The 14,164-nt window shown below is 39.0% G+C and overlaps 1 protein-coding gene across 2 annotated transcripts in view; it reads left to right on the forward strand.

The window, feature by feature from the left end:
- CDK5RAP2 (CDK5 regulatory subunit associated protein 2) overlaps positions 1–14,164 on the forward strand; it is a 69,332-nt gene that overhangs the window by 2,340 nt on the left and 52,828 nt on the right. Inside the window, exons 4-12 of one of the 2 annotated variants that reach the window (XM_053996413.1) lie at positions 2,201–2,311; positions 3,124–3,200; positions 3,940–4,060; positions 5,528–5,679; positions 6,571–6,733; positions 8,015–8,068; positions 8,485–8,604; positions 9,185–9,277; positions 10,541–10,759. In XM_053996413.1, coding sequence (XP_053852388.1) covers positions 2,201–2,311; positions 3,124–3,200; positions 3,940–4,060; positions 5,528–5,679; positions 6,571–6,733; positions 8,015–8,068; positions 8,485–8,604; positions 9,185–9,277; positions 10,541–10,759 — 1,110 coding nt within the window. Of the gene's footprint in view, positions 1–2,200; positions 2,312–3,123; positions 3,201–3,939; positions 4,061–5,527; positions 5,680–6,570; positions 6,734–8,014; positions 8,069–8,484; positions 8,605–9,184; positions 9,278–10,540; positions 10,760–14,164 lie in introns of those variants that run through there. The other variant, XM_053996412.1, reaches the window with a different exon arrangement.

Genomic DNA, 14,164 nt, shown 5'->3' on the forward strand with positions numbered 1-14,164 from the left:
ACCCCTCGTGTTAAACTGAGCTGTAAAACTTCCCCTGGGAATGAGAACTTTTATGGATGCCAGCAGTGTAATGAAGCTCAAAGATCCATTGACATGAAGGAAGAAGAATATACATTAAACACAGTAAACTTATTTCTAGAACTCTGTTATTCCTACAGGCTATAAGAAGGATGTAATGAAAAGAATGGGCTCTGGCCTCATAGCTCAGAGAGAGCAGGATGGATGTAATGACCCTTAAGTGGGCTAAAAGGTGGATCCATGTAGGAAAGGGCCTTTAATGTTTATATCTGGAGCAGGTGCTGAGCTGGATAATGTTGGAGGTGCGGATTTTTGAATTATTTATGGAGTCCCACTTTGTTGCAATATGGAGGTAACCATTTATTATAGAAAACATGATTACATGGGCAAAGTGAAAAGCATCTCTGAGGAGGATCTTGTTATGGGTAACGGGGTGTTCATGAACAGAAAGGGTGATGGGTATCATGTAAGGGAGCTGGGTAATAATATTTGTGGGATTCTTTCTTGTCTCTCCACACCTTCTTAGAGTTTTGCTGTAAATCTAAAACAGCCTCTATAGTTGAAAACTGTTGTGCTGTGAAAGCACAGCCACTGCTGACAAATCCCTTTTGAACAAAACTGGCTCCATGCAGACTTGGAACAGAGCTCATCTGAGCTAGGATTTGCTGCCATGCTGTTCATGCTGTGGAATATTCTGTGCAGGATGTATATAATTGTCTTGGTTTTCATTCCTTTTGTTTAAATACAGAAATCAAAATGCATAAAGGAATTAAGACTGAGTCTTCAGATGCATAAGTTCAGAGGGTTGCTTTTAAAATCTTTTTGCAGTGTGAGCTTTCTCACATTTTACATGTTTTCTTTCATTAAGCAATAACTTATAAATTGTCTGTGTGCTCTAACATTCATCCAAGAAACTGAACATCAGATATGACATTTGTTTCACTCCTTTTATGATTCCATATGTTTATGATTCCATAGTCTGTTTCATTTGCCTTTTGAAAATATTACCCTTAAGCCCTTTGGTTTATCTCTGGTGCCACTAAAATATATGTAACAAGAGATGTGAAATGCTGAATTCTTTTGAAATTATTTTTTCCTTTTGACTCAGAAATATATTGAATGTGGGGAGACTAATTAGAAGTTCAGCTGGTGCAACTTCAGAGTGTTTTTGTCACTTGGACTTTTTCTGAATGAGCAGGGACTGCTGGGAATGATTTACTGACAAGTTGCTTCAGGTTGTGGGAGTGAGCCACAAAGTTTATGTAGGATTTTCAATTGCTTGGATGATTTTCACTTCTGTGAATAATGACAAGGCAGCTTTCTGGGCAGGGATTATTAAACTGAACAGTTGTTTGCAGATGCAGGTTCTGAGTGCAGTTAGAGAAAGTAATCTTGGGTTTCATAAGCCAAATATTTTGGAAATTGTATTGCTAATAATTTTTACAAATAGCACTGTAGTGTTCTGGAAAAGCCTACATAAATATTTTATTAGTAGCTCTGTAACATATTAGATTTCCATTTGCTGAAAGCATCTGGCAGCGGACACGAGTCCTATTTGAATGAATGTTTTATGCTTCCTATCTTAAAAAAATTTAGAGAGAGACTCCTTTCTTTAATGAAACCATCAACTAAGTTACTGCTTCCACAAGGAAGGTGAAAAGTGATAAGCAATTTTTCCCCAAAGAATTGCACTATGAATCATGGGATGGGATAAAGGTTTTATTGGTGTTCAATTGGGCTCACTTGTGTGCCTGTGGCTTTTCTTGCTATGAATAAAGTTACCTGGGTCCTGTTAATGAAGCTGCCTTCCCAGGCTTTTGCTTAGAAAATATTTCTGTTCCAGCATGAAAACTTTATTGTGTCTTGCATTCTGTTCAAGTTCTATCATTTAGAAGAATTACTTAATGTTGTTAGATTCAAAAATCTCTCCTGAATTCTTGTTGTGTCAAGTCAGTCAGTATTTTGATACTTTAGGGAGTAGTTCAAAGGGCACAAGGCTATTACATATTTAATTGACACCTTCATAATTGGACATACATGTTTGTCACCCATATGTATGTATGAGTTTACCCATGTTGAGGAGGTGGAATTCTGGTCTTGAACTGGTGAAAGCAAAACTGTTAGAGGTTAGGATTTTTCCTTTTTTCCCCCTTTTTTCTCATTATCTTCCTTTTTTTCACAGCAAATCACAGATCTGAAAAAAGAAAACTTCAACCTGAAACTTCGTATTTATTTTCTGGAGGAGCGAATGCAGCAGAAGTTTGATGGTCCCACTGAAGAAATCTACAAAATCGTAGGCATTTAGAAACATTTCCTGGAACTGTCTCTTTTTGAAGAGTTTGTTTTGTTTTGTTTGTTTTTGCCTGTTTCACTTGACTTTTAAATCTTTTTTTCTTATTGGAAATTTTGATGTGATTATTTTATTCTGACCTTATCCTTTTTAGTAATAGCCTAAATTAAAGTGACCTAAACAGGTGCTTTCCTCAGGTCTCTTTTCCATAATGGGATGGAAACTTGAGTCTCTCTTGATGCGTATTTCAGTAGTTAAGAACATAAATTGATGTCTGGGTAGATCACAGTTGCAGCTGAATATTGCTGCCTGGTCTTCTCCACTGGTGATTTTTTTGTAATTGCTGATGTGTTGAAATGGTGTTTGTCAGCTTCCTGGCCAAAGAGTTCTTTGTACAATTACATCATAAGAGCTTTCCTCAGGCTATAACAAAATAATTCTAAAATTACTAAAAACCTCTGTAGTTGATAAAATCAGGTTTTGAAAAGAAAATAATGTATCTTGTAGCTTAAAGAAAAAATATGCTTGGAAACCCTAGAAATTCCTAAACTGGAGTGCAGTACTCCCTATTAGAGCAGTTAAATGTGTGTGCAGGGGATTTGTATTGCTTGAGTGCAATGGTCCTTAATGCTGTTGATATTTCTGTAAGGCTTGAACCTTGCAAAATATGTCTTTTAACAGCTAAATGTCTATTCTTATCCCAATGATACTTTATATTTGCTGGTCCAAGCAAAAAGTAATCTACACACTGCCAATAACTTTTGGGATGGGTGATCTTCCAGTTCTTTCCAGACACTTTTATTCTTTTGTCACAGAACATTGAGCTGAGAGTTGAGATAGAAAGTCTGAAGCGTGAACTGCAGGAGAGGGAGAAGCTACTCATCAAGGCCTAGTAAGCACCAGTTTATTTCTTGATGTCCATTACTTAGGATTTGTTTCTATGTGTTTTTTCCTAATGCTTTAGGAGTTGGAGGATCTAAAGGGGCACTTATTTAGGAATGTCTGGTTCAGAACTAATCCAGGCTGCAGCTGTTGATTGCCCCTGGGGCCTCAATTGCAATGGAATTTTCTTTGTTTTCCTGAGGAGCAGATGAATTTTGTTTGATCTCTCCAGGTTGCTCAGAGGGTGTTGCTGTGCTTTGAAGGGAGCCTTGCACAAGGTCATGCTAGAAAGCAAAATTCAGGTGGCAGTCATGAACAAGTGGTCATCTGGTGTTGATCAAGGAGACACTACCTGTTCTTTTCTCACAAGGTGTTAACAAATACTGAAAAGGCAAATGGAGAGATCTCAGCAGCTCCAGGTCTTCAGTTTATTCCAGTGCTGCTTCCTGTAGAAAACACAGCTCTGATGAAGGCTTTATAGTGTATTTGGAAGCTTTAGAAATATTTCACTTTCTCATCATACATCTAAAATGTTTCTTTATGCACTGTGCAAGGCTTTTGTGTGGAACTCACAGACAGCACCCAAATTGCTGCATAGTTGTAGATGTTTGTAGTGAACCTTAAAGTGATAAGCAGGTACACAGAAGGTGGAAGATGCTTGAGCATAATCCATCAGCCTGAAACTGGGACCTGAAATGTTTTCCACGTTGATATGCACTGGGATTTATGTCTGTGTTACTGTCTTGCAGTAAGGCAGTTGAAAGCTTGGCCCAGGGTGGTGATGCTGAAGTGCAGCATGGGAAAGAGGCACAGAAGAAGATGCAGGAGATGGAGGAAATGCTGACTGGCAGAATAAATCTTCTGGAAGAGGTGAATGACCACAGCTGAAGGAATAATAAGGAATCACTGTTGTCTTTGACTGTTATCTGAGATTTGATACTGTGCTCAACCTATCTTTTCATAATGTCTTTTTTCATTCCTCACTGTCTGTGCTTGAGACAGTTTATTCCTGTATTTATTGTTGAGTTCTGGTTGCTTTACAGGGGAATTGTAGTGTAAGGGGAAGGGACCCAGAAGGATGATTGAAGTCTGTTTAAAGTGAGTTCCTTGAGGGAGGAGGAGTGGGGAATTTGCATGACCTCTTACTCATTTTAGTGGAACTGGGATTTCTGAAAGCATTCTCTGTGCTTTTGAATTGGTAGAGAAGTTTTTAAATTGCTTCCTCTGTCCCAAATCAGGCAGTCAGGCTGGTGTTTTCCAGATCTGATAGGCTGAAGAGCAGATTTTCTGGTCTCATGGAAATGGGGTATTTTCTGTAGCCCAAAGATCGTGTTGGCCTCTGACATTAATTTTTTTCTGCTTATGAATTTAAACACTGCAGTGTGGTTGTAGTCACAGGTTTACAGAGCACCATGTAATTATATAGATCTAGGGAGTGCTAACAAAGATTCATTTCCTTCAGAGCTCTTCATTGACAGGTGAATGTTGGCTAAACAGCTTTTCAGGAGAGGGGTTGAGTGGAGAAGTTCAGTGGTGAAGGAGCTTTTCCTCTCCCTCCACCAAAGAGATGCTTTTTAGTTTAGATGTGAAGGCAAGGGGGAAAATGGCTTGTTAGGCTACAAGGAGGCTTTTATTTCATGGGAAACTAAATTGGGTGAGCACAGCAGGGAAGCTGGCAATGTAAAAATGAAGATCTGAATCAAGTTTGATATAGTATATGGCAAATTGTTTTGTGTGTCTTTTTTTTTTTTTTTTTTTTCTGGTGTTCTCCATCTCTGTGAGCTGGGTCACCCAGGGGAAGTTGACTGAAATCTCTGGCTGTTATCTCCATTTCTTTTGCTGTTCAAGAGAAAAATGTCTGGTTCATACTTTATCAATTCCTGCACAATATTATGAATGATGTTGGAGAGAGTTCCAATTAGCTACAGTGAGCTTGGGAATATTAATTTTATTGAACAAAAAAGCCCTTCTTTAACCTCTTTAATTTAAGTGTAGCTATTTATTATGATAGTGGGAGGACAGTGGGACAAAACCATTTTATAATTGCTAAATCTAAAACCATAGCATAGGGGCACTTTTGTTTCCAGTTCTGCTATCAGTTAGGGTATTTTTTTTTCTTTGAGGCAGAATTCCCTTCTTTCTGTACCACAGAAAGTGGATTAATCTTGAAAATACAGACACAGAGTTCAGAAGCATTTACAAAGAACTTGAAATACTTGGTAAAAGTTCCTAAATTAAACATCCTGACATATGTGGGGTAAAAGAAACTTCAGTATGTGAAAAAATTAATGGGCATTTAGTTCTTAGAGGCATCAGGATTGTGTGTTTTAATTTCAGAATCTTAAAGCTGCCCGAGAAGAGGTGGAAAAGGCCCTTGCAATGACAGAGAAGGAGAAAGCTCTGAGAATTGCTGCTGAGCAGAAACTTGCTTCAATTATCAATGCCCCTGCCAAGGATGTGGACAAGGTTACAGAAGCTGAGAAAGACAGGTCAGAACTGTTGCCAGTAATGTTTCTAACTGCTGCAATTCTTTATTCTTAAAGTGTGAAGAGTCAGCACAGCTTTGGGTTTGATTCGTTTGGTCCTGCCCTTGGGTACAGGAGAGTTACTGGCCATCCATGGAGAGCATGGCAACACAGCAACCAGTTTAGTGCTTTGTGGAGCAAAGTCATCTTTAAAAGTTCTCTGAAAACCTCCAAGGGTCAGGATGTGTGAAACTTAAGCTCATAGGTCAGGCTGGTAAATTTAATGGGAAGAGAAGCACTGTTAGAAATACAATCCAGGATACAAAACATGAGGAATCAGGGATGGCATCTTAAGCTGCAAAGTTTTCATGTATAACACTCAGGTCTGCCAGAAAACATCATTATTGTTCTTGGAGTACTGGGAGTGTGAAGATGTGTATTGACAGAAGCCAACAGCACTGACCTTTTTTTTTTCTGTTGTTTTGTTTTGTTTATGTGAAATGAGAACCACTTAGATACAAATTTAGATGAAACTGACTACTCGAGAGACACTTGCTGAAGGCACATAAGGATGTGGTGTGTGGGTTGTGTGGGCTAAGAAAGGAAATAGATTAATAAGGTTTTTGTGTGTGCTGGAAAGGACAATGTAAGTAAAATATTGAAACTTAACTGTTGATATTTGAAGTGGTATTGGAGGAAAATAAGAATGAGCACTTTGCAGATAGCTCAGCCCTGTTTGCTTATGTTAAAGTTAGAGCCCTTTTTCAGGTTTTCCAGGGTTATGAAAGTCCTTCCTTAAGTTCTACAAGTACTGTCTTGAGTCTTCACTTAGAGTTGTCTGCAAGATACACTGCAATGACTGGAGAATTGGTGGTAGATGGTACAAGATTAATACTTAAAATCTTGTAATTTTAGACTTATAGAGCAACTGAATCTGTCACTGAAAAGTAAAGAAGCTATAATTCAACACCTGGAGAAGGAGAAGTCTCAGAGTGGATCTTCTAATGGGAACTTGCCAGCAGAAAAAATCAGAGAACTTACAATTGCCTTGAGGCTTGAAAAGGATAGTGAGATAGAGGTGAGGAAACTGCCTGAATTATATGTTATAAAATCTCATGGGGGGGTAGGATTTTAAAGGTTTTATGCATGACAGTATATGTGTGACATCAGCCAGTTTTTTAAAATATTATTTCCTCCTCCATTTTCCCTACCATTCTTGGGTTATGCTGTGGCTTGGTGGGCAAAATGCATCCTTATTTATCCATTCCTTCAGTGGGAGGTTGTGTTTCACTGACTTGATGCCTGTGGAATAGACAGAGTGCAGTTGCTTTACAGAAGTATATATTAGAGAAATCCTAGATGTTAATAGATCCCTCACTGCATGACATAACTGCTATAAAAGTTAAGAATGTGACTTGGGAAGTGTCTCTGCTGTTATGGGCTGAAATAAAAGCTGTGGTAAGGGAGGTAGGCATAAAAACAGCTCATGAAATAAAGTGCAAGTTTACCCTTTAGCTTACAAAAAGTGCAGGAATCAGTCTTCTATTTCACTTGGCTCCTAAATAGGAAGATGGAGATCCTGAAAACTGGAATGTAGAAGCAGGTCCTGAGGCTTGTTGTCTTCTTTTTTTTTCCCTATTGGTTATTCAAAGACTAAATTAAAGCTGGCAGAACTAAGAAAGTTAATTATGGAGGCTGTCAGGCATCTGAGAATTTTTCTTCCCTTTTGTTTTGGAACTTAATATTGCTCAGCTCAGTACATACACACTTTTTTTCTGTGTCAAGAATTTTTTATGATTGGATTGATTAGAGGTAGTAAAAGTTTTCAGTTCTGGATGGTCTTGCCATTAAATCAATCTGTGCTAGGAAACCCCTCCCTGGTTTCACAAAAGTATTTGTGTTTCAAGGTGAAAACAGCATCATCTTTAATAATTTCACAGGAGGTGGACAGGGTGCATATGATCATATGGGGGGCAGTATTGGAGAAAAAAATCTGATGAATACCTTTCCACAACTCTGGTTTTATGTATGATTACTTTTTAAAAACAAATAATTCTGTAACCTCCCCGGGGAAAAGTGCTAATTAAAATCTCTTGATAAAAACATCTTGCTGACAAAGACAAATGTCACATAAAAATGCACCTCTATTAACTCAGCAAGTGCAGTTGTTCTGTCTTATGCATGGAAGAACATGTCTTTAGGGCTTTTGTTCTATTTTATTTTTTTTTCTTCTTAATTTGGACTGGTTTATTTTGTGCCCAAGGTTTTTAAGCTCATTTTGCTTTACTTTAATGGTTAATGAGTGTATTTGTGTTGAGAATGAATAAAAGTGGCCATAACAACTGTTTTGTTCTTATAGTCTCTTAGAATGGAGCTTAAAAATGAGAGAAATTCCTTTGAAAAAAAAATTCAGGTAAGTTCCCAGTTTTGCTCCTGTTTCCTTGACCCCTTGCAGTGTGTGTTGGGCTCCCTGTGTTAACCTTTCATAGGTACAGGAGGCCTGGACACCAAGGGAAGCAGAGCAGGTTCTCTGTTAAATTCTCTTTTATATGGGATGGCAGGAGGACCCCTCCTGTTTTTTGAAGCAATTTTCAGTAAAGCTGATAGTCACACTCATCAAACATTGAAGCTGTTGCTCGTGGCCTGCCCCCTTCTTATACAATATTCCAGGCACTTCTTTAAGATGCTGCCTCTCATTTTGGAGACTGTATTTTATGTTGGTAATCTGAGTAATAAGCTCCAAGAACTCTGAGGGAGTGTACTTATTAATGTGCAGTTACAGTATCTCTTAGTGGGAAGCTAATGCAACTTTCACATAATCTAATTTAGTCACTCCAAGAAGAGCTACAAGAGAGAGAAAATGAGCTTGCTGTTGAAAAGAAGAATGGTTTGAAAAGGGATAAAACTATCCAAGGACTAACTGTTGCTATAAAAGCAAAGGAAAAAGAGGTGAGGTGATCTTGCTGGTTTGTTGAAGTACCATGGAGGGGGGTGTTGTGTGTGTGGCAGGGTCTGATCTTGCTGTAACCATGAGGAGGCCTCGAGAGGGTCCCTGTCACTGCTGTCACCTCTCTAAGCAGTTCTGCTTGTCTGCAGTTTGGCTCTTGGACTGAAGGAGAGAGGAGAAAGTATCAGCTAAGTATCTTCCTCCCTTAAGAGCTTGATAAAAAAATATTTTCAGTTGCATACTGATTTTTATCAGCTCTGAGCACCACTTAGAAGGTATGAGGGATATTTCATGTTGTTGAGTAAGTGGAGCTGTCAAAGGCAGCTAAAATGAGAGAGGTCAACATCAGCTGAAATTCAGATTGTGTGGAAGAGTGGGAAATGCTTCACTTGAGTGATAGGCAGTCTAGTGAGCACATAACAGCAAGAATTTCTTCATAATATTTACTGTGATGCATTTGGTGTTCTTGAAAGTGTTTTGTGTAGTTGGATGAATGTTTAATGAGACGGGGTAGAAATTACTGCATTGCCATCACTTGGAAATAACTCTTCCTACATAGTATTCATTTCACTTTATTTAAAGAATGAGGAGCTGGCTTCTGAAATTGAAGAGTTAAATGCTTCATTGGCTAAGGCAAGGGAGGCAACTCACAAGGCTCATGTCCAAAAATTCAAGGTAAGAACAAGCAATTTGTTGTGATTTGCCCCATTCCTGCTTCTCCCTTCTCTGAATTCCACACAGCAGGCAGTGCTTTCTATCTTCGAAAGCAGAGGAATGGAAATTAGTTTTAAAATGTTGTTTTAAAATTTTTAATGTTTATTACTTTGAAAAAAAAATCCTAAATAAAATTACTTGAACAATAGAACGTTAAAATAACTTACCTTGTTTCTCCTTCTTGTTTTTTGTGGTTTTTTTTGAATCTAAACCAACCGAGAATCTTTAAGGGAGAAACATGTAATATCAGAATAAGTTAAAAATAAAGACACAAATATCTAGAGAGCTGAGGTTATCTTGAGGTTTTTTTTTCCCAAAAGTATGGTGCCAACACAGGCTTCCTATTAGCAGAGCTGAACTGGGTGCGAGACACCTGCTTGGATTTATTTATACAATAAATGTGAAACCACTATTTATAAAATACTGGAACGTTATTTGTGAAAATGTGATTTTTGTGTGTGTGTGTGAAGGAGAAAAGGCCCTTCATGATTTCTGAGACTTTTAAAAAGTTCTGAGTTTGAAGTGTGTGATGGATCCCTGCTGTCCACAGAGCCCACGCTGCAGAGCGGGTCCTGCTCCTCAGCACTCTGCTCCTTAGCTCCAGCCCTGAGCTGAAGGCAGCTCTGTGTGAGTACAGGTGCTGCAGAGCCCTCTGCTCCTGTCCCCTCTGCTCTGACTCCAGCTGGGTGTGCTGAGGACACAAAGCAGGCCTGTGCCAAGGGGAAGGCTGGAGCCACCATCCCTGGAAGTGCACTTGAGGATGTGGGTTGGTGCTGGTGCTGGGTTGGCAGCTGGACTCCATCTTAAAGGCCTTTTCCAACCTTCATTCTGTGATTCCATGAAAGACTCAGTAACTTCCTGCCCTAGTCCAGATTGAAATTGGACTTTACTCCAGAAACAGTTTGATGCAATTAAAGCTCTGTGAATCAATAATACTGCCACGACCTTGTTTGCACTGTGGACTCCTTTGCATGTCAACCTTTGTCTCATTCTTTGTCACCTCAGACTTCCTCAGCCTGCCCTGGGTGTCATGGAAAGTTTTGTCACATCAGTAGAGGAAGTTTTTAGTGTTACACTTCCCTTGTTTTGTCATTTCACTGTTTCTTTGCACCCCAATTCTGAAACCCTGGGAAGAGGGGCAGGGTTGTGGGATGCAGTGGGAATAAAGACTCCCAGGCTCCACAAAACTCCCTTCTGGAGCCTGAATGCTGTTTGGTGTTTCAGGGTGCTGCAGATTATCAGGCTCTGCTGATGGAGAAGGAGACCCTGCTGGCAGAGCTGCGCTCAGAGAACCTCACAAAGGACGCTGAGAATCGCAGGCTGCAGAGGATAATTAAAGTCACTGGTCAAGAGCTGAGTGATCTGAATTTGGAAAGAGAGAAAATGGAGAAGGAGCTGGATGAAGCACAGCTGCAGAAGAGCAGAAGTGACAAAACCATTAATGTTATTATCACGTTTTTCCTTTCTTTCCTAAAGTCTAGAAATCATTCAGTGCTTTAGCAGGTCCTTTTCTAACAAAATTAGGTTTTTAATTTAAGTAACTTTTGGGAAGGAAAAACACTTCTTGCTGTGTGTGAAGATTGAGGAAAATTCTGGCACATAATTTGCACAGAATAATATTTTAAATATAATTTTGATAATTAGATCCTGGGGAAAAAAACATTAACCTTTAAAAGTGATAAATGGTTACTGTTGATTCCAGTTTTTCTGATGGAAGAATTCTGATGATGTATATTTAGATTTCTGCCATATTTTTCTTGTTGCATGTCTATAGATTATCTTAAATTTCACTACTTAAGCTTTCTTCTAATTGTGACCTGGAGCCAAACCTCAGCCTGCTCTCCTAGCAGGGTTGCTGTAAAGGCTGTATATTAAATAACTTCTGCTTGTAAAAAACCCAAAGCACAGGATTAATTGATCACAGTTTAACATAAAAATGAGGTGCTGTTCATTAATTCTGCTGCTTCATATTCTCTTGAGGGTTTTTACCTTGCTGTGGGCATTCAGATAAGCTCTCCTGCTCCCAGCACTCACAGCTGATGCAACAAAGTGAATGAGCAATTTGAAGTTTCTACTTTTCTTCATTTGGAAAAAGGATGCACCTTCTGCTGAGGCTTTGACACAAATCTCTTCTCACCTGAATGCTTTGTCATGTGGATTTTGCTAAAGTCTTCTCACCATTGCTTCCACGAGGGCAGCATTTGCATAATGAGCAGAGTCCTGCTTGCATCCAGAGTCTGATCCTCCTCAGTTAGGGATTAGTCTCCTGCTATATTAAATTACATAAAAGATTTAATGAGCCTGTCTTTATTCACTAGATGTTTTGGTTCCATTATTAAATAAGGACCTTAATAAAGCAGGGAGACGTGGAAATTGCTGCTCCTGCACTATTCCTTAAAACCAGCAGAGGGGTCTCTTTACCTACAAATAAATTAAGTTTCTCTCCCCCTCTTACTCCCAATTTAATGCATTTTTGTTTGATTGTCAACTGTGGTTTGGCTGCCATCACAAAATCTCTATCTTTGGTGTGCTTTGAGATTTCTTCGAGGCTTTGAGGTTAAGGAGAGCGAGAACAGATCGCTGCTGTCAGTAAAACAGCCACAGAGAACATTTATTGATTTGAAGTATTTTATATTTAACTGTCTTCTCTATTCAGAATTTTTTTCATCTTTCAGGGCAGCTAGAATATAACTGTACAGGAAAGACAGGAAAAATAGGACTGAGGAGGGAGTTGCCAGGGGATTTAAAGTTAGCTGGATTACAGAAGCTCTATTTGACTCCATTATGTCCAAGTTTTTCATGTAAATTATGAGCTCCTTGGGGAAAAGCATTCCTGCCAAAAGATGAGCAGTCTTATAAAAATTATATCCCTAACCTATTTCCTACTCCTTGCAGAACAGCTGCTTCAATTTCAGAGCTGCAAGTACATTGGATAGAACCACATTGCCTGTGAAGTGTTGCCCATTAAGTAGTAGATATGTGGGAGTTAAACAATATGCTGTGAGATTTTGCTCTTTGACAAATAGGAGACTGCTTCGGTGATCTGCTGCAAACTTTTTATGAGACAGCCTTAAAAACTCAGTTCTATTTATGCTCCAAGATGCCTATTCATCAGCATTTCTATTCTGTTGGAATGAAGTTAGCAAAAAAGTGTATAAACTGTAGAAAATGCCCTCAACATCTGTAATGAACTGCTGCCCTAGCTCTTCACTCATTCATAGGGAAATTTGCATGTACTGTAACTGGGGTAATGCTAATTTTTGCATCTATTCATTAAAAAAAACCCCAAACACCCCAACAAACAACCCCCCTAAATGTATTTCTCAGGCTGCTGTAAACCCAGTTTGTCTGGACCTGAATTAGGCATTACACTCCTGGAAGGGAAGAAGGTGAAACTTAATCAAATACGACTGTTACACGTGAGCTGATCATCCAGATCACAGGCTTAGTCCAATAATAGGAGTTTCCTGGATCAATGGGTTTAGGTGTTCTTGAACCATGTTCCTGCCTTAGGGAACTTTAAAAGGTACCTGAAAGAGCTTTTAAAAGCTCTTTCAGTTCTTTACTTTCCAAAAGCTGTTGTTAAGCATCACTATCAAGATGCTGTTAAACATCATTTAAAGCTCTTTGGAGCAAGAAACTTTTGACTTTTATTTTTACACACTGTTGGTGAGGAACAAACATCTCATCCTTGATGTTCATGGCTATCATGGTACTGTGCCTGTAACAGTGATGGAGTGCTTCTTCCTTGAGAAGTTTGTTCAAATTTACATGACTAAACACTTCACATATCCATTCTCTCTCCCGGCCTAAATGTAGACAGTTAAAGTGTATTTACTAGATATTCATATTTGATCAGTTGGTTGGGGAAATGCATAATAACTCATTAGGCAGAATTTATTATTTAGTCTTCCTAGCTGTAGTTTAGCCTGAGAGGAAGGTTTTGGAGCTTCACAACTTAATTATTCACCAAACTGGTTTTCATCTGACAAGGAGGGGGAGGCATCTGCTCCAGTCTTCTATATTAGAGTGTTTCACATTCATTTTTCTTAGTTCAGCTATCATTAATCATAGGAAAGTCTCTTGGGGAAGAGGTTGGCAGAGAGAATTGCAAAGTTTATGCTCTGAGAGCTGTAGGTACTATATTACCCTTGCAAGTCAATGTATAGAAACCAATAGATTTTCTCCCAGACAATTTGAGTGGTCAATGAGTTCAAGCAACCTGCTACAATGATGGATAGTTTGGTGTGTTACAGAATTCCAGCTCATGCAAAGAAGGTAATTTTCAGTCTCACCTTTAGCTTGCCTTGGGAAGGATTTAGGGAGTTCTGGGGGCAGAAATAGTAGAGGCAAAGTTATGTGCAAATTGCAAATCTCACACAGGCTGTTCTACTTTTTCCACAATTACATTTCTTGTCAGTCCAGCTCTTCCCATAAACCTGGCCATTACAGAGTTGTGCTGTTTTAAGGCAGAAATGTGGTTTCTGCACGTGACAGGTGCTGTGCACCAGGAGGACTGAGATAAGATTACAGGTGGAGTACAGTTGTTGCAGGAGCATCTTTCTAACTCTGCATGTCTGTCATCTTCAACCTTATGGTTTTCATTAAGAGTCACAATGTTGGTCACTTGAAATTGCAGGCCAGATGAAAAGTTCCCTGAAGTTTAGTTACAGGTAATGTGTCAATTAAAGCTGCTCAGTAATGTGATAGTATAAAAATAACATTTAAAAAAGCCAAGGAGTGACCTTTGCAGCACAGGGAATGTGATAACACCGCTGTTGATCCTTTGCTTCCAATTCCAGTGCTGTGTGGGAATAGGCTTAACGTGACCCACTTGAAGAGCTCCAC

This window comes from Vidua macroura, chromosome 21, assembly GCF_024509145.1.
Source record: "Vidua macroura isolate BioBank_ID:100142 chromosome 21, ASM2450914v1, whole genome shotgun sequence".
Lineage (NCBI taxonomy): Eukaryota > Metazoa > Chordata > Aves > Passeriformes > Viduidae > Vidua > Vidua macroura.